This window comes from Pelecanus crispus, chromosome 2 (assembly GCF_030463565.1).
Source record: "Pelecanus crispus isolate bPelCri1 chromosome 2, bPelCri1.pri, whole genome shotgun sequence".
NCBI classification, from domain to species: domain Eukaryota; kingdom Metazoa; phylum Chordata; class Aves; order Pelecaniformes; family Pelecanidae; genus Pelecanus; species Pelecanus crispus.
In genome coordinates, this window is record NC_134644.1 from 8274695 (window position 1) to 8294670 (window position 19976).

Genomic DNA, 19976 nt, shown 5'->3' on the forward strand with positions numbered 1-19976 from the left:
CACTAAAACTTTTGCAAATGATCCAAAACAGGGTCAAATAAAGAACCAAAACAGCTGTTCGGTTCAAGCTGCTCTACATATTTACTGCAATTTAACACCAGCTTCGGAAAATTGCATTAAGAACAGAACATTTTGTGTATTTCATTCAGGTATACACACAAGATCCATTTAACAGAAATTCTCTGTAAGAAGGGAAGTATCTATTGGAACGTAAAAGTTTGTGAGCATGTAAAACATGAAAATTGTATGTGCAGCAAGTAGATGAAGTAAATTTTTGTGCATGGAAAATATGCTCTGCATCAGATTAGGAGGAAGTAAAATGATAATGACAATTCTCTCCAAGTCTGTCAAAATATAATTACACCTGGTAACCGGTAACAGCAATCTCTGCGGCAGAAGAGACCCGCTACTGGGTTAAAAGCTGTTATCAGGGCTTCAACCTGCTAGAATTCTGTGATAATATTTCAAACAGTGATCAGACAGTGTATTTGGGTTTCCTTCAAATAATGTAATTAATACTTTCACTGCTTTTTGGGTAATTTGTATGGATAACAAGTTAAAAAAATACAAATGTTATTTTCAGTATTATAAATTCTGAAATAAGGAAGAACATGGTAGAAATGACAAGAGATTTGTCTTAGTTTGTTCCTGAAAATACGGACATACAAGCAGAAACTTCAGAAATAATTTTATATGGATTTGCCAATACACCATCTTCTCAGTAGGAAAGTGTCAGTAATCACATTTTATCTCATATCACTTATGTCTTTTAATTTAAATAGCTAATATGCTATAATTCAAGAGTCTACCAGTGTAGCCTGAGGACAACACTCAAGGAATGTGCTTTTCACCTTGATCTCCTCACGTGCTGATGAAGCCATCAGTCGCAAGCACAGGCTGCTGTTGCCAGCACTTTGAAGCACCAGCAGCATGTCCCAAGCCTGCGCCCCGAGCACTCCGCACCCCATCACCCAATTCCCAGCCCGGCCCCTGATTCAGCACCTGCCTCCTCGCTCACTAACCTGGTTTTAGCTTCCACACCCACAGAGGCAGTGGAGCTTGCAGACTCCTCGGATACTGAGCGCTGAAGGACTGGTGTTAGCTGCTTGGTGCTGTCCACTTCCGTTTGGGCATCCTCTTCTGCAGATTGCTCTTTGACTTCTGTTTAAAAGATAAGAATAATATTTATTTATTTATTATTTTATTTATGGATTTAGATTATAGTACTGCAAACATTCATTTTATTTATAGACAGATTAACCCATGTAACTGTGTTCTCAGACACCACAAAAGTGAAAGAGCAGGAAAATATTATCCTTCGCACCTAGCTAAAACGTGAAACCGAATGCTTATAAAGTTACGTCCGTACCACAGCGTACCACCGTGAACTAAAGACGCTCAATAAGGGATGAGGAATGGGGCAAGGGGAGCCTCTTTCAGTGACAACCTTTTCATACGAGGTTGCTGTTTTAGACAATCTCATTCTCCCCACATCTCCTCTTGTGCACCTGCTCCGTCATCCCTGAAGAAACATCAGGGTGAGCATGCTAATCTGGGGTATAATAAACTGTTTTCCTCCCAGATTAGCTTTAACTTTCATCAGTTCCCTACACTAGTTCATTCCTGATTACACTAACTCTATGCTGGAACAGGGTTGAGGAGGTGAAGGAAGGACACGGTTTATACCAGCTTAAACTTCATCCCAAACTGTAGGAATATAAGGAATTTTTGCAGCATCCTTTTCATCATTTAGATTAGTTGTTAGACAGAGATATATATGTCTACAGCTGACAATGTTACTATTTGCCTAGAAAGTTTGTTTCTGCTCAGAACCGCGAAACACCAAGTTGCCACTGTCTGTGCAATTTAAATCCTGTTCCCATTTGGTTCTCTCCTATGCACGGAGTGAGTCAGGGATTTGCCAGGGGGACACAGCAATGCGCCGTTCCGAGTGCATCGGAATGCACAGAAACAAGGGTCAAGGCTGTAGAGCAATAAAATCTGGTATTTCCGCACTCCTCCATACTTTGATTTTGAAACCTAAATAACATAGACATCATAGGACTCTGGCAGATGTTCTTTGACATATCCAGCTTGAGACAGCACTGCCTTCTCCTGCCGCTGTCCACGGCTGCTACATCTGTCCCCACCGCGGAGCCAGACCAAGGACCTGCGCCTGGGTCGCACGCCACAGGCCAGCATGCCACCTGAAACTGCCAGCGAACCTGGCTTTGAGCTAAGAGGCCAATACATACAGTTAGAGTAAAGCAACAGATTATTTAGAGGATTTAAGCAGAAGATACATTCGCTTTTAAAAAAAAATTAATACATAACACGGCAAAATGTAATCAAATATTGCAAAGGATAAATGATTCAAGTGGAGAAATGGATGGGTAGAAGAATCTGCAACAAGGGTGGGCATGCACAAAAACCTGCTACAAGCTTTAATCTAATTTATAAGAACAATAAAAGAGAGGAAAATTCTTAGAATGTAAAACTGCACAGCTTGGTCTGTAATATTGAAATTATATGCCCGCTAGAGCACATGGAGAAGGGAAAATCTTTCTTGTTTGAGGTACAGAGATGGAAGCAAAATTATTCTTTAACCTAGAGTGACCTCATTTAGGAAGACAATGTATAACATTTAAAACCCTCAATGAAGGCATCTAAAACATACTGAAGAGAAACACAAAATTAAGAAAAAAAGAACCAGAAATTCCCATTCATGACTGGGTATGCCAGATACGTATTTGAGCTGGTGTAAACTGGAATTGCTTCACCTGTTTCAGTTATGCTACTCAGTAACATACATCTGAAATGTTTTTGGACATCTGGAGCATCCAAAAATGACTACCTGTCCAAAACCCAAATGGCTCATGTTAAACCCATTCCACCAACCCACCTCCCCCAAAAAAATGCTGGACAATCACTTGACACTAAATAAATATCCTGTTGGGAACACATCCCTTCTAACAGTAAATGGTTCCATGCAGAAAACAAAACAAAATAAACCAAATCCCCACACCCTTAGTTTTTGGCATGTTTGAACAAACAGTCCCTGCAGTCATTCCTGGACGGGGATTCCCGAAACAGGCAGCATCCAGCGGAGCCATTCATAAGGGTCTGTAGTGAGTTTTCAAAGTATGGGTCCGAGGGATAATTTTGTGCAAGTAACCCCCAAATTTCGAAGTACAGCCTCAATGAAGAGCACAAAACATGAACACCTGTAAGACAGGCAGACACCAAATTGCTAAAAACAAAACCCGCGACACAGCCCAGGACAGCCATGTACGAAATGCTCAAGGAAGACCACCAGAAATTGTGGCCTTGCTCTGACCCATCTTGGCGACTTTATTTAACCTAGTTAAACTTTGCAAAAGGAACTCCGCTTTATTGTGTGCCTGCAGAAACTTTCAAATAAGCAAAAGCCATTTACTCTCTGCCAGCTTTCATCTCATTATACATTAATGAGCACCCATTACACTGGGAAGGCAAAGTTCACGGGCACTAACTCATTCTCAAGAACTCTGGACTGTGTGAGAAGACACAGATTGTTTCACTACACATGACAACTATATGAGCTTACATCCTTATGGTGCTTTTTCCCCTGCTGTTTGCTTCTCTAGAAAAGAAGGGACCCAAATTACACTAAATGAGACAAACAACATCTCAACTGCTGTCTCCGCAGTAAACCAAACTGTGTCTCAATATGCCATTGGAAGACTGAAAACACGGTGCTCACCAAACGGAACAAAAATAGCGTTTATGTTAGTTGTGTATGCCATACTTCAACTTTGATAAAGTTTTCCAAAAGACGATTAAAGAAGAACAGAAGTAATGCATTTCATGAGTCAAACTCCTAGGAGATGGGAGTCCGGCACTGGCACGGCGAAGGGACAGCCGATACCCTCATCGCTGCCCCAGAGACGTTCTTGGAAGCATCTGGCACAATACATTAACTGCTTTTTGCTGTATTTAATGAATGTTCATTAGACTCGGTTATGGCATCCTACTTTGAAGCTTGTGGGAATGAAGGAACCATGAATGATTAATAAATGTGAAGCTCATTTGCAGATTCACATATAAGGCTTCATTTTGCATCCTATTTTCCTGACTGTTTCTGTTACAGTGAAGGTCTTGCCCAGATGTAACGAGTTGGTAGGAGAACTGAGAAGTAAAAAAGCTAATTGCGCAATTCCCAAATGTCTCCAAGTTCTTTTTTTATGTCACTATCCTTTACTAAAGCATTAGGAAAATACTAGGAAACACAGCATTTAACATTCTGTTATTACTTTAAGACAATAACATCAATAGTTCTTCCCCACCTGACTAGCGAGGACAGAAAGGCCTTCTTTTCTTACTAAGGTTAAAAGAAATCCCCAAAAGTACAAGGAATAAAGTTCCTATCCACATGAGCCACCAAAAGGTGCAAGACTTCCATACACTTTACAGCCTGGGTAACATTCCAGAACCACGGCATGGGAGGTCCCCACGCCCAACCCCCTGCTCAAGCAGGGCCACCCCGAAGCGGGCGGCCAGGACTGTGCCCAGGCGGCTTTTGCGCATCTCCAAGGATGGAGATGTGAAATAGTGCCGGGGGGGAGCCTAACATAGGCTGGGGACAGATATGCAGGGAAGTCACTGGGGTTGGTAAGATTTACAGCATGTGTATTACATTTCTCTTTTAATTAACACTTTCATCACATTTGCCTAAATAAGACTTATACCCTGGGCTCTGGGTTGAAAAGACAATCCTTAGGTTTTGTTACTGTTTAAGTAGTAATTTGAAGTTTTTCAAATGAGGAAAAAAATCTCTACAAAGGTTCTGTATTTTAAGCATTCAAAAATTTCTTCTCTTAATAATTATTTTTATTCCTCCCCCTAGAGCACAATGCAGTGAATACTGAAAGATAACAAATAGCACATACCATTCTCAGTCGATTACATGGATTACCCACCTTCCTAAAAGCAGCTGGTCTCCCTGCTTACATGTCTTACATAGAGATTTATAACGTTCAGAATAATAACGGCGTTGACAATTTCCTCTTTTCCTGCTCTATCTTCGGATGCCTTAGAAACCTCTCCCCATGTAAGAGACGTGCACGGGAGATGCAGGCTCCCAGGTGGAAGCCCTGGTTTTTGTAAGCCCATCTGTGGCAGCGGTTCCCTTGCAGACCATCCCATGCACGCCTGGGGGAGGAGGAGACTGGTGATGGCTGGAATTTTATTACATGCTCACAGATTTCTTTGGGGATGGGATGAAGCAAGAGCGATGAAGCAACACCAACTAAAGATCTAGTATTTCCTTTTGTTACAAAGAATCCTCTTCTGTTTTCTAGTAACCACAAGATGCTCTTCTGCAAGCCACTTAGGTAAACCTACAGCAAGGTAAGGAGATACATGTGTGGGCTCTGCTATGGCAATCAGGCAAAGAAAAGACACCAGCATATCCAGAAGTTTTTGAAAGTTAGAAACTACTTTCCAAGTCAAAAACTGAAAATACTGTAAGAGTTCTGCCACAAAAAAAGATCTCCTTTAAAATCTGATGTGACAATATTCAGTATACAGTGATACTGAAAAAAAAAAAAAAAACCAAACCAAACCCCAAAGCAGCTGTCATAAACATAAAATAAATATTCCACTGCTGTTTAGATGCAGCAAGTTGACTGTTTAGCCAGTTTACTGGTTGGGACTCTACTGTCAGACCTACTGCTAATTTGGCAGACAACGAAGCAAATGTCATGAGTTTCCAAAACTTTCTGTAAGAACAAAAAGTATTGCAGGCTGCAAAATACCAGCGTCACCAAACACTGCCGGGACATTCCAGGGGTCTCAACTTGCTTACTGTGATGTTCAGCAAGAGGGAATAGCAAGCTTTTAACCAGCAGATGCAATTGTTATTTTTGCACAAGGAAGGGGCAGTGCTGCGTCAGAAAACAGCTAATGGGACAAGGTGTTTTACACAGCCTCGTAGGGGTCTACAGAAGTACAAACACCACCAAAATGCTCCAGTTTCTAGTAGCTTAGACAGATAAAGAAGCCAGGCTCAGTGCAGCAACAATATGAAAAGAAATTTTAACAAGGTAATGTAAATTATGACTAGTTTCCACTAGTCAGAGTTCATAACTCTGTTACTGTTCAGGACACAATTTAGTAGAAACATCACTAGTGCCCGGGACATGCCGGCTGCCACATACAGCGATCACTAAGGTGCAGAAACCTTTCATAGAATCATAGAATCATAGAATGCTTTGGGTTGGAAGGGACCTTTAGAGGTCATCCAGCCCAACCCCCTGCAGTGACAGGGACAGCTTTAACCAGATCAGGATGCTCACAGCCCCGTCCAACCTGACCTGGAATGTTCCGAGGGATGGGGCCTCCACCACATCTCTGGGCAACCTGTGCCAGTGCTTCACCACCCTCACTGTAAAAAACTTTCACACACAGTAACTTCGTATGTATAGGTTTTAGCAGCTGAACACGAGGGAACAAATGGACACGCTGCGGCTAGCCGGTCCCGTGCAGATCACCTGCAACCCTTCCGGACAGCACCAAGCCAAGCCAAGGTATATGGAAAGGCACACAAAGGGCGATGGTTGCTAACAGCTACTGCCACTACCTGGGCTGCACGGAGTTTGTAGCCATCTATCCTTGCCTGCTAAAAACACAACCATGGTGGAGAAAGGGAAAAAACATACTGAAGTTTGAGTGTGACGGTAATAACCACGTGCAAGAACCATTTCTCCATGGACAGAGGCATACTTTCTTCATCTTAAGTCAGCTTTGTAAAATTTTATTCACAATGAGCAACAAAACGTACAACTGCATCAGAAGTGTTTTGTTGGTTTTTTTCCCAAGTGCTGCACATGTATTTTCTTCTAAAACCACACTTCTCTGTTTTTTTCTACCTGAAGGACATCGCAGTGATTTACTTACTGCAACAGTTGTTATATGGAGATGAGAAGAAATCCTGCAGTTACTCTTTTTTGTACATTTTAGTGTGTATCTTGATACTTTTCATTCAAATAGAACTCCTATTTGTTAAATACATCTTATACAGAAAATAACTTTGTGCAAATTTTGTACCTGCTATAAAATAAAAATCAGGCTTTCAATGTAGGACCATTTCAACTACCATTTTGGTTATTCTAAACACAAGACACTATATTATGGATAACCAGCTCCCACTGATCCGCAACCGAGGAACCTCCTAAGCTAGGGGTGGTATTCAGCAGCACTCATCTGATTATTTTTCCATTAATTTGTTCAGGTCTTTTTGAAACCCATGTAGAATCTTTCATGCCCAAAGCATCCAGTAGCAATGTATTCTGTAATTTAAGTAGATGCCGAGCGCAAATGCATCTACCTTTGTGCTCTGAACATGACCTGATGTCCTCTCATTTTTGTGTTGCAAAACAAAATGATTCATCGCTCCCCGTTCATTTTCTCTATGCCACTCATCATTTTGTGGGTCCCTAGTAAATTCCTCTCCAGTCATATCATTTCAGGTTGAAGTCTTTTACCTTAACTGATCCCCACACAGAAGCTATTACTTTCTTCTTGTCGTACTTGTTGCCCTTTCCTACACCTTCCCAATTACGGTTCACCCTTTTGGAGAAGGAGAAGCAGAACTGCACATGGTATTTACCATGCAGTCATGCCACAGGTTTATAAAGCAACAGTAAGAAAAACACACTGATGCTTTTTTCCCCTTATCCCTTTGCCAGTAATTCTTAGAATTTTATTTCCTTCTTTGACTTATAAAAGCTAGTGCAATTCTCAGAAGACATACAGTACCACTTGCTCAGGTAGCAACAACTATTTAAGAGACGATTTTTGTTTATACAAAATTAGGATGGTGATTTTCCCCTGCATGTTCTTTTACAGGCATTACTACTGAATTTAAGAATCATTTAATTTCCTATGGTCAGTCTTCAGTGTTTTGCAGGTGGGTACCTCTTTTATTACACTAAATAAGTTTATTTTACCCGCTATTTTCTTCCCTTTTGTACCTGACCTAGAAAAGGGTTGCCAAGGCAGATGCTTATGGGACTCCAATGCCAGCCTGGTTTATACTATGATTTTAATTAGGCAAGACTGAGGTCTGAATTTCTCCAGTATTTCTTCTACCAAACTGGAGAGTCGGCCTCAATGCAGCATTGCTAAATATTAACACAGGTCCATAGAACGAAAACGCACACAAAACAGCGCTGTTTCCAGTGAGGAAAACAAGTGTACGACACACAAGATACCTGCTACTATTTCAACATATTTGACCGGTAACGTCAATGCAAATTCTCCCATCATGTCACTAACAACACAGCAGCAGCAGCATTAAGTTTCAGGGCAATGGGAAGATGGAATATTTTGGGTCCTTGAAAACTCCTCCAGTTGGTCATGTTTAACAAAGCATAGTTTGATACCAAAACTGCAGAAGCAGTACTGAATAAATAACCAAAAAAAGAAGCTGCATTTCAGAAATAACCTCCATAATGAAAAACTCAGTGAGGTTAGAAATTATTTGTAAATAACAGATTCCACCTACTACAAAACATTCCACCTGCTCTCAAAATGCCTGAGACAAGAGATACCGGTCAGAAGAAAAAAAAACATCAGATTTTTCTAAATGGCCCATTTTAAGTGTGCATGATGACAAGTGTTATTATCAACTAAGCCTGTAACGATTTAAAGGCAAATATCAAATAACATCCTGTTGTGTCTGGTTTCCTTTCTACAATTACCAGAATACAAAGAAAATAGTAAGATGCTTGCAATAATAACAAGGTGCTTCAGTTCTGCTAATTTTTCCAGTGGCCGGGACAGGTAGGAATCAGCTGCATAAGAACAAACGAACTACTCCTTTTATAATGAGTACAAGGAATATTAATTGCCTTACAACACAGTTAAGGACATTTTAAAGAGCATATTTGTCCCAAATATTTATGGACAAATTTAATCTACAGCCAATGTCCTCAGTGGTGTCAATTCTGCCTTTCATTTATTTTAGAAATGATAAGCGACACCACAATGAGGCCAAAGTATCTGTCTGAAAAGCACAAAGTGGATTGTAAAAGGTCTCTGGAGTTAACAAGTTGGCGAGAGCTTTTGCCATTGATTCACCCAAACCAGGACTTGCTCTCGGGTGTGTTTTTCTTCATCTTAGTGGCAGACTCTGCTCAGTATGGTTCATACTGTTGCAAAGGGCAAGTGTATTTCCTCTAATAAGTAGGATATTGCAAGAATTTTTTTCTCTAGAGAAGTGCTTTTCAGGCTGCTTCAAAGCTGATGAGATTCTGAATTAGTCCAAAATTCTCTGGCAGCTTTTACACAGATAACTTTCCTCCACTGAGAAGTGTTTGTTTCTGGTTCTTCTGTGCTTTGCCCAGAGACAAAAGAGGCTGATTAGAGGAAGACTTATCTTCAGGGAGTTAAGGTGAAGCCCAACAAGAAATCAGCTGGCCAGGCAATGTGACTGGGCCTGATAATAACATTACTAACGATGATAATGCAGGCAAGAAGCTATCAGCTGATAAAATCATCCAGATTCTTTTGTGTGTTATCAATTCTGAAGTCTGTAGACACCATGGGGAGGTAAGGGTATGCTATTAAGTACTAATTTATTTTAAGAATTGGTTGACATGGTACAGATAGTAAACAGAATACCCGATGGATTTACTGTGAGTTTCCCAAGAGACTCGGCAGTCAAAATAAACTTACTTCACTGCACTTCTCCCAGATCACAGTCTGAAATTCAACACTTATATGACACAAAGATAGGAAGAATTAAAGACTCTAGGATGAGCTGGGTATTTTACAAGTGTTCTAAAAAAAAAAAGATGGAGTCATCAAAGAATTAACACACAGAATTCCATTTCAGTCAACTTGCAGATTCAGTCAACTTGCAAATGCAGAACCAAGAAAATACCAAGTACAGAAACTTGCTGAAACCAATAGAAGATGGGAAAAGAAGCAAAAGCCAAGTCTTCATTAATAGCAAATGGCCACCAAACCTACAGAAAGCTTACCAGGAGGTATTTGTTATATTATTTCTTTCTTTAGATTAGCAGTTTTATATTTGCATATATGTGTGCACACACAGGCACATGCTTTCCAGACTCTGCGTTTTGGTTTGGGGTTTTTTTTTTTTGGCCATTACAGAGATTCACTCATCAGAAGAAAACTCCTCTTATAAAAAACACAAGGGGACCTACAGAAAAACACAGTATTCTACAACAAACTGTATTTTACTGATAGCTAGAAAGGTGGAAGGTGTTGATGGCTGGATGGTCTTGACAGGACCAGAGGCCATGGGCACAAACTGAAACACAGGAGGTTCCCTCTGAACATCAGAGAGCACTTCCTTACTGTGAAGGTGCCTGAGCACTGGCACAGATTGTCCAGAGAGGGTGTGATACTCAAAAGCTGTCTGGACATGGTCCTGGGACAACCAGCTCTAGGTGTTGGACCAGATGGCCTTCAGAGGTCCCTGCCAACCTCAGCCATTCTGTCATGTGGTGGGTACTAAAATGACAGGAGGGATGGGGAACGTCAACATTGGTTGGACAGAAAAATACCAGTGTAATGTCACTGGTGGGAACCACAGTGAAGAAAAATGGAGTAAGTAACAGACAACTGGAAAGACCAGTATCAAGCTGAGAAGCAAAGTAGTCAGTAAGGGAGAAACCACGAAATCAGCAAGAGAGACAGGGCTGGTGGGTAAAGAAAAGGAGTCTATCCTGAGATTGACAAGAAGCTGAAAGTCTAATGATTCAAGAGAAGCAGTTGCCAGTACCATTTTTTAGGAAAAAGTTGACTTAGCTCCAAACAGATCTTTTTTCCAAATTCCAAAATTTCCTTTTTCCAATTCCAAATCCCCCTCTTTTTCCATCCTGAAGAATTCTACGTTCATTTATACCAAAGTGAACGTAGCACTTGGCAGAAAACAGGCAGGGCTCAGAAATCACTGTAGTTGGCGGGGATAATAACCCATATTGAAATGATCAGAGCGGCACACAGCTTACCCTGCTTTGCTTCCAATTCTGCCTCTTTTTACATATGAGATTACAGAATTTTGTTAATGGTAGCAACTTGTTTCCCGAACTGCAATTAAAACGGCCGTGCGTTAGCATTACAAAAGAGCCACTTCAGGAAGACTTTTTGCCCTTTTTTTTTTTTTTTTTTAAACAAACCCTTGTGTCAACATTACAAATGGAAATAATGTATAATGTTTAGTACTTATGTTGCCCCTTTTTTTTTCCCCATAAAAGATTTGACAGCTAGAAAACACTTCTTTATTCTAGGCAGGATTATATGGGCCATCTCCTTTTTCCCTCCCTGTGAGGAAGGTTCCCATTCCTCCTGCATTGCTCCCTTCCCTAAAAGTAGAGTTCATAATACTAAATACAACATTAATAACACGGACTTCTCTCATTCTACAAAAACTTATTAATTCACAGAAGGGCACCAGTAATGCTAGACTCCATAAATAAACAAAATAGGAACAACCTCCCAAACCCAAACAAACAAGAAATAAAAATCTCACACAGCAAAAGAATTCCTGATTATTCTCAACACATGAACCAAACAATGGAAAAGCAGCTAGAAATATGGAGACTCAAAATATGTCCGAAGTTGCATGTCAAGATGTTCAGATGACCTCATTTCGTGTTTTGTGATATTACTGTATTGCATTTTGGTTTGACAACTACTACAGCAAATTGTTGGCAAGTACACTATTTGCAAGAAACCAAAATAAAAAGCCTTTCTAGAGAAAGTAAAAATTCTACTTCAATTTGGTTACAAAGTTTTACATGGAGCAACAAACTGGGATTGCTCCTTCTCCCACACTTTATTAACACAGATAAGCGCTTAGAAGAAGTTTTAGAGGCAACAGCCTTTTCAATTAATACGATTAAACCTCTATCAAGTCACATAGTGTTCAACTTTTAAAATAACATAATTGCAATTCTGTCTCTATCAAACTGCTCAAGACGATAATGCTCTTTGAAGTCTATTCTGGTTCCCCCTGTAAAACTGGGATTTCAGACCTATGTATTTGTACTAGACTTCTTTCCACTTAACAGTACGGTTTGCAAAACCATCTTGGGCTCAGCACTGAAGTGATGGTGCATCACTTCCAGCAGCAGACCCAGTGGAGTTGTTGTCTATCAGGATTTCTAGCACAGTGCTGCCTGTACTTTTAGAAATGAGCATCAGCCCTCTCTGACAGCCAGGATGATTCTGATGAAGGATAATGGAGAGATTTATCTATATGCACTCCTGGAGCCTTAAAAATAATTATCCGTGTCCCTCTCTCCTCCGAAGTAAAAACTGCTCTCAGATCTCTGTTGAGGAACTTTGTTAATGATGATATGCAAAGCAAAAAAAAAAATACAGCCATCACTAAATTCCCTACACAGTAGTGTACCAGCAGTTGTTAAGCCCGAATTTCTTTTTGGTTTGGGTTTTTTTGAAAACGTATTTAAAATTTATAAAACTTACCACTTATAATCACCCTTTCTGTCCCCTTTGCTGATTTGCATAAGGCTGTTTCTAGCATATGGGACAGGAATAGTAACAAATGCTACATAGGACACAATTAGAACTAGCCTTCCTTTTCCCAATTGTGTTTTTCTGCAGACAACTACAGCAGACAACTGCTACAACTTTTTCACTTTCAACTTTAATAACTGGTAATTATCTACTTGTAGAAGCTGGAAAAGACCATCCAAGTTCACTACCACCAGCAGCTTATTACCAGGGGCAGAAAAACAACAGACACAAAAAACCTGATGAAACATCCTTGTATTAAGCTTTAATCTAGACTCCCTCCACAAACCATTAAAAACACTTAAATCCAACACAAGTTGTGACTAAACACTCATGACACTCCTCAAAGCCTAGAGTCTTGAGTACAAAGCCTTTCCCACCATGCACCAGCTAGCAAGTGAGAAGCAAGAGACCAGGCAAAGCTCATCCTCCATCCACTTGAGAATTTCAGCCTCCTCTTTCATACCTTTCACCACCGCAACCATATTCCTGTACGGTCTATGTAAGATGTTGCCGCAAAATGGCTCTTTTGAGGTCCTCTACTTGTTCTCTATATGAATCTACACTAAGCACAGATTCTTGTCTTCATCTTAAGAACTTCACAACTCTACCTCCTTTACTTAGCAGCTATGAGAGTAATTCAACAAATCCCTCAACTCAGCCAGCACTGCCATGCCATTGCTGCCCTGACCATCAGCTTCTGCTGCTGGTGTCTCTGCATTTCCCTCCACTTTGCTCATTATACATGTACGGCCACCTAATTAAATTTATAAACCCTTATGTCTCAATGCATTTTTAAGGCTTACTTCTGTTCAAACCAACAAACTTCCGCCAATTGGCCATGGCTTCATCCTTCCTGGCAGGTTTCATCCTTCTACACATATTCAGTCCCTGGTTAAAAACAGGCAAATGGCTACAGACATGTGCCTGGCAAAGAGATGACAGTTCTTCACCATGGCGTTTATCGTGTGTGTTAGCTCATCTGCTTGTCTCTTTAGACTCTTAACCCGCCAGAACAGAAATCACAAACTGTTACAACAGTACTCAGTCCAGTACAATGAGATCCCTCTGGTAACGGAAGCATTTGGGTACTATCATAACAAATATTTACAAAAGCAAGAACAGAGATTTATCTTGTTTCCTAAGCAGCAGTAGGAAGCATTAACATTTAGTTTTCCTGGTTATCCCTTTGGTATATAATCTGCTGTAGTTAGCTGAAGATACAGGTCAGTAAGTAATACTGTATTTTGGCAGGTATTCTAAAAATAGCAGCTACCACTTCAGAGCTTCTGTTTTTGTTAGATACAGACTTGCAAAACCATAAGAAGAGCCTCTACATAACTACAGTACGAAGGCACTCCCATTAGACTATTTAAAAGCAATAGGTACAATAGCTTTAATTAATATAGGCTTAAATAATATAGGGGTTTTTTTCTTTTGTATCTGCCCAAATGCACATGTCATACTACAAAATTAAAGAAATATTTCTTGTCTACCTAAGTCCTGCATAATCCAATGCATTTCCAAGAGAAGCAATAACCCGACAGCATCAACGCTATACTCTCATTACCTGTTTCCACAGTGTTTTCTGTTTCTGCTGCCTCCAAACCATCCATACTGTCTTCATCCTCCACTGCAGTTTTTCCTCTACTCCGAGGCCTGCAAACATAAGAAGGGAAAACTCTTTTTAAACTGAGAGCACTTTTAAATGTTTAAGTTTTAAATTTATCCAGGATTTAAATAATTTCATTTTGAGGGATAAATGTCAGCATTAACTTATGTAATATTTAAGCTAACCCGTGATTTGAGGCTTGTACAAATCTGATGTCTCCTCCCCTTTTTTCCTGTTCTAGGTAACGTTCTCAACAACGTACACTTGAATCAGAAGTTAGCCCCTTAAGTTTTTCTGATTATTCTTACAAGAAAAATACAGTAACAAACTTCTACTAATCAAAAAATACTTTAAACCAGCAAAAGGTTAAGATACGAGCATCCTGTTTGCTCCACATAGGAGGTAACTATAGATGGATATGAGAGAACACAATCCAAAGTCTGGCCAGTAGTTACACACACTACAAAACAGATACCAATCCATCCAGAGCATCCTTGGAAAAAATTTCTGTAGAATAATAATAACGCTAAAGCAAATAATTGAAACACGTATTATTTTCAGTGAAACAAATATTTTGACACATAAAATAAAATGTTATGAGAGATGACTAGATGTCATCACATTAAAAAAGTCATCACATGAGGACAGCACATCAAAACTAAAACACCTGGCAGATTTGTTTCAATTTCAACCAAGGTCTGACGGAAAGCAGACAGGTTAGTGCCACAAATTCCAGCCTTTTTTCCCTGCTTGGCTTTTCAGCAACTAACGCGGTGGGCTGTTGAGAAGCCCAAGCATCCAGATTCCCAGCTGTTCAGCAGCCCATTTGAAAGGGAGCCAAGAGCTTGGCACCTCGCCTCCCAAATTTTCAGGCTACTTGGCAACCTGCCTGGCGTGCTGACGGAAAGCCTGGGAGACCCTGGGAGCTTCTGATTCCAAGTGCACAAATTCTGAGCAGTTTGGGGCATCTCGGCGGTTCCAACGTCCCAGAGCTGCCAGGCAACCATTCACCCAACCAACATGCCTTGAATCAGGATGCCACGCAGGCCAGCACACGGGCACCCCGCTTGCCCTCCCCACCCCCCCCCCCAACAAAACCGCTCTGGTTCCTCTTTCACAGAGGATTCTGAAAGGTTTGGGTTTAGTTCTATGTTGGGGGGAAAAGGGTTTGGTTTGGGGTTTTGTTGTTTTGTTTTTTTTTTTTTTTAATTAAATCATTCCAAAACCAGCATTTCCTTTTTTTGTACAGTCTGTTATAATACTTAAATCTATCCAAACTATTTCCACAGAACTAGATCTGCTAAATCAGCTACAAAATAAACTTTATTGTGCAACGCCTTTGGTTCTCATGGATCAAAGAGGAAAACGTACACAGAACTGGAATCATCTTTCGAGTCCACATGTGTTGCTCTCCTGCTAGAAAGAGTGACTGTCTTGGACTACCTAACAAGAATATCCCTTCAAATTGTGTTGGGACCAGTTTTGTCTCTGCAAAGGAGGAAAAGAAGAATTAAAATGAGGCTCAAACCAAAGCCTAATAAACCCTACTCAATTTACAAAGGAGGAAAGTGAGAGGAGATGAAGGACACGGGACTTCTCTTGGCATCCCTATGAAATTTGTTCAGGACAACGCTGAAAGACACGGGCATGGCGGCAACCCTAGGGATACACGGTTATCTTCTCCTTTGCCTGCTTCTCCATAAGCAGTAACGGCACACACAACACACAAAATAGTAAGCAGTAAGAAGTAATAGCCTTCCTAGTCAAGACAGAAACCAGCATCCCCTTCAGTTATTTGCCACTCTGTGAGCTTCCAGCGTAGTTTCTTAAAACCCACGTTTCACACATATTTAAACCAGAATAAACCGCACAGCGACCAGAAGAAACTGTCTTATGCTCCTCCCTTCAGCAACCGTGCCAGCCCATCCATGCGTACGGCAATCGGTGAGCTGGCTGGGAGGTGGACATGTGTTTTGGAAGTAGGAAGGACGCAAATGTTTCTCTCAGTAGCATCTGAGATCGTCACATGGATTTATTCCCATCCGTAATGAAGAGTAGGGAGTAGATCAAATGGAACATCACACTCACTGGATAGAATAGGCTCTTCCAGCGAGATTGAGATACAGCAAGAAAAAGCCAACACTCTTCTAACACTTAGAAAAACAATGCAGCTGGTAGGGAAACAAGCATGTAAGTATTACATTTCTTGTAGCTCTTCGCAACATCCCAGGACATCAGCCAGCACCAAATGAAAGGACGGGAATGCAGGTAAGTGAAATCACTTCCTTTGGTGCAGGAATGCTCAAAAGCTTTACAGAACACAACCAGCTAAGAACGGGGATTATTTCTAAACCCTATCCCAGTTATTCTTCTACCAGCTATCCATCTGCAACATAAAGTTACAGGTTTGTACTAAACCAGGATTACTTTGAAATCATCACAAACAAAAAGTTTTAATTCTGCTTTCTTCACAAGTACCCCATATCAGCATTCTCCAACACAACCCTGTAGGCGAAGGTCACTGGATAGTGGAAGATGATGATTGTTTATGTTTATTTAATAATTTACATACAGCTTTACATTTTCTATTAAAACTACATTTCATGTATTAAACACCGAAGTATGTCACAAAGCCTTTTTAAACATTTAGTTTAAACAAGAGCAGTATTCACTCCTTGAACTCCCTACCGTATTTTAGCAACCTATTTAACACTAAGGAAAATCAGAGGTTTCAATTAATTAAACATAATTGCTTCTTTCAGCAAAAGATATAACCACGTCTGCTGTTTCCTTGCCATTCCCCTCCCCCAAATATTCTACAAAAAGCCTTCATAATGCCGTGCAGGTTTTAAATAAAACTGAAGTAGTGGCATAAAACATACCGGATTGTACCATTAACTTATTTTTGCTAGTTACATCCATTTCACAATCATCAGAAGAGATCTTACAGCCTATAAATTTATGTTTGACTTGGAGAAAAAAATAATTCAAGTCACAAAACAGTGAAATATACACTGTACTGACAACTGTGTTTCCACAGAAAACGCCATTTGAGAAGGCCATATAGCATACCTAATCGTTGCAATGAACTTTTGTAATAAGAATGGATTGTTTAATGTTATTTGCATTAAGTTTGTACACTCTACTTAATACTTTTGTAAACACAGCTTTTGGCTGGTTTGCATAACACTGGGGTTTTCCACTGACAAACCATGTAAATTTTTTATTTCTCTATTCACTTATTCTACTCCTCCTTAAATAAAGTGGGAAAAGCAACCTGTGCTCTGTTCTCCTCCTGAGACTTGACTTTTTCTTTTGAAGGAGGATGCGAAAAGGCTGCTGGGGCAAGCCAGCGGCGGGGCCAGCTTTTGCTGCCTTAGAACAATTACGGAACAACAGCCCGTGAGTATTCCCCGCCGCTCACCCAAAGCCAGACAGTACTGAACCGTAACTGCTATATTGAACATTATACCTCAGTTCTGCTCTAGATCTCAAAGCTCAATCCCAAACTTTCTTACTAGGAGGAGTAACTACATCATGTTTTTACATATCATTGCAGAAACCCCACCAGCTCGTGACGGCAGAACCAACACAGATGAGCCACATCTCCTACAGCTTACAAACGAAGAAAAAAAATGTACAGGCAGAGCCTGACCGATACGGACTCTACAAGAAAACAACAATAAATATTAGTCAGTACAACAGGCAGTGGGCTTGGTACGCAGGCTGAACTGCTGCCAAGGTTTCCGCAACCGGCCTTCTCGCTTGCCTTTTTCCTACAACAGAGTTCAACTGAGAAGGAAAAAACCAAAACCGCATCTATCTATGTTTAAAAGAACAGATCCACTGAGAGAAATAGAACTTCTTCAAGTGTTTAAAGCACATTCAGCATTTCATGAAACAAAGTCAACAAAATACAAAACTACGCTTTTTATGTATATAGGACTCCAGTTGAATATAACTACTGTCTACAATAATTTTACTCATATTTGCATAAAATGGAGTCATTTATCAAAATCCTTTGTGACCACTCCTGAATCTGTTATCAGTTAGATTTCTTAGCTAATGCCCTTCATTAATCTCCATCTTTAAATACACCATAGTAAACAAAAATTTCGTAATTCTTCTCTGGGTAAGCAACTAATTAAATTCAGCCCACAGGAAAAAGAGCCCAGAAAAGCCTTTTGCAGGGCTCAGCAGAGCATGAGGCGCTCCGTGTGCACTGGGGGAAAGCCTCGCTGAGGCTGTCTCGAAGCCTGGCCGACTTCGCTAGCGCAGGAAGATCACCAGGCGCCTGAGCGGCTTCTGCTGAACTGCACAGAGAGCAGCACGGATGCACAACGCTGGGAGAAAATGGAAAAGCGTCTTATTCACCTGCCACTAATCAGATACCACTTCTTTTAGTCTTTTTCCTTGCTTTTTTTTTTTTTAAATGCATGACATTTTTTGCATGTTTGGGGTTTTTTGGTGGGTGTTTTTTGTTGTTGTTGTTGGTTTGGTTCGGTTTTTTGTTTGGTTTTGTTTTTTGGGTTTGTGTTTTGGTTTTTTTTTTAAGGTGACAGCAATAGCACCGTAACCTGACAAGTATAACGTAGGTCAACAGTACATCTTGGATCTTACTCATTCTTTCCACACGATGACCAGTAATGAGGCCATGGGCCAACATCTCCTGGAAGCACCTGAAATAACTGACAAAGCTACTACCCTCAGGTGCCTGTCACTGCCAGGCTGCTAGTTTATGATTACCCAGAAGTTACTGCCAGACACCAGTTTCTGCAAGTTCCCTCTAAGTTACTACCAAGAAAATCAGGTGACAATTCATTCAGACCATCCATGCAAACTACCTTGCTAATCCAGCGCACGTTGTTTCAGGCTTATGAGAACGGGTCCGTATGAACCACTCCAGGGCTCCCCTCTCTTTCTCAAATGCCAAAACCTCTAGATTGTTCAGGGGAGAACTACCTTCCTTCCTACGCTTTGCAAAGTGCTGAGCACAATGATGGTACTAAATATATAAAAGAGGGCCAATAACCTTAAAAAGCTGTGTAACATCTGGGATACAGTAACATCCTAAACCAGCACAGATGTCTTGTTAAATGAACATCTGTCCACAGCCTTAGCCTGGAAGATGGTACAGGAGTGATTTATAAAAAGGTTCAATTAGCGCTGCCATCAGCATGGCTAGTAACGAATTAATGTTCACACGACAGTTTCACAAGTGAAAGCTGTTACAGTCTTTTCAAGCATCTTTTTAACAGGTGTGCAAAAACACATGCTCCCACTATTTCTGAACTGTACGTACAGCTGTAAAAGTTTAACTGTGCTGAAGTATAAGCTAGAGTACTTAAGGTTCAGTTAGTAGCCCCATGCGAAGGGAACCACAGCAAGAAAGTAAGAATCAATTCACAGAAATACCTACAAAGAAAGGGTTTTTTTCCTCCTCTCTGAACACCACTTTTCAACATAGTCTTTATTACTTATAAGAGTTGAGAAAATTCTACATCCAAGTCAGGATAAAATGAACAATATGGCTCTGGAAGCAAGGCAGATGCCAGCTAGCTATAATAATTTCAATAGCTCTAAACACTAACAAGCCTAAAATAGGAAACCCACTATCATATTGACTCTGGCTTCAAACTGATTCAGATTTAAAAGATTCTTAAGAGGATTTTTTAATTGAGCAATCAGTAACAAGTGAAAATATTTTCTGCACTTGCCCTCCACAATATTTTCTTTCACACATTATAAAAAAAGAACTCAACGTGTACTTTCTTCCTATTTACTTCTTACACATATAGATATGTGTACATTAAAG

At 40.3% G+C, this 19976-nt stretch overlaps 1 protein-coding gene across 11 annotated transcripts in view; it reads right to left on the reverse strand.

Moving 5' to 3' along the window:
- KMT2C (lysine methyltransferase 2C) overlaps positions 1-19976 on the reverse strand; it is a 204359-nt gene that overhangs the window by 140646 nt on the left and 43737 nt on the right. For all 11 annotated transcript variants that reach the window (XM_075728169.1, XM_075728178.1, XM_075728177.1 and 8 more), the window contains exons 2-3: positions 14120-14208; positions 1023-1161 (exon numbers count right to left, since the gene is read on the reverse strand). In XM_075728169.1, coding sequence (XP_075584284.1) covers positions 1023-1161; positions 14120-14208 — 228 coding nt within the window. The remainder of the gene's footprint in view (positions 1-1022; positions 1162-14119; positions 14209-19976) is intronic.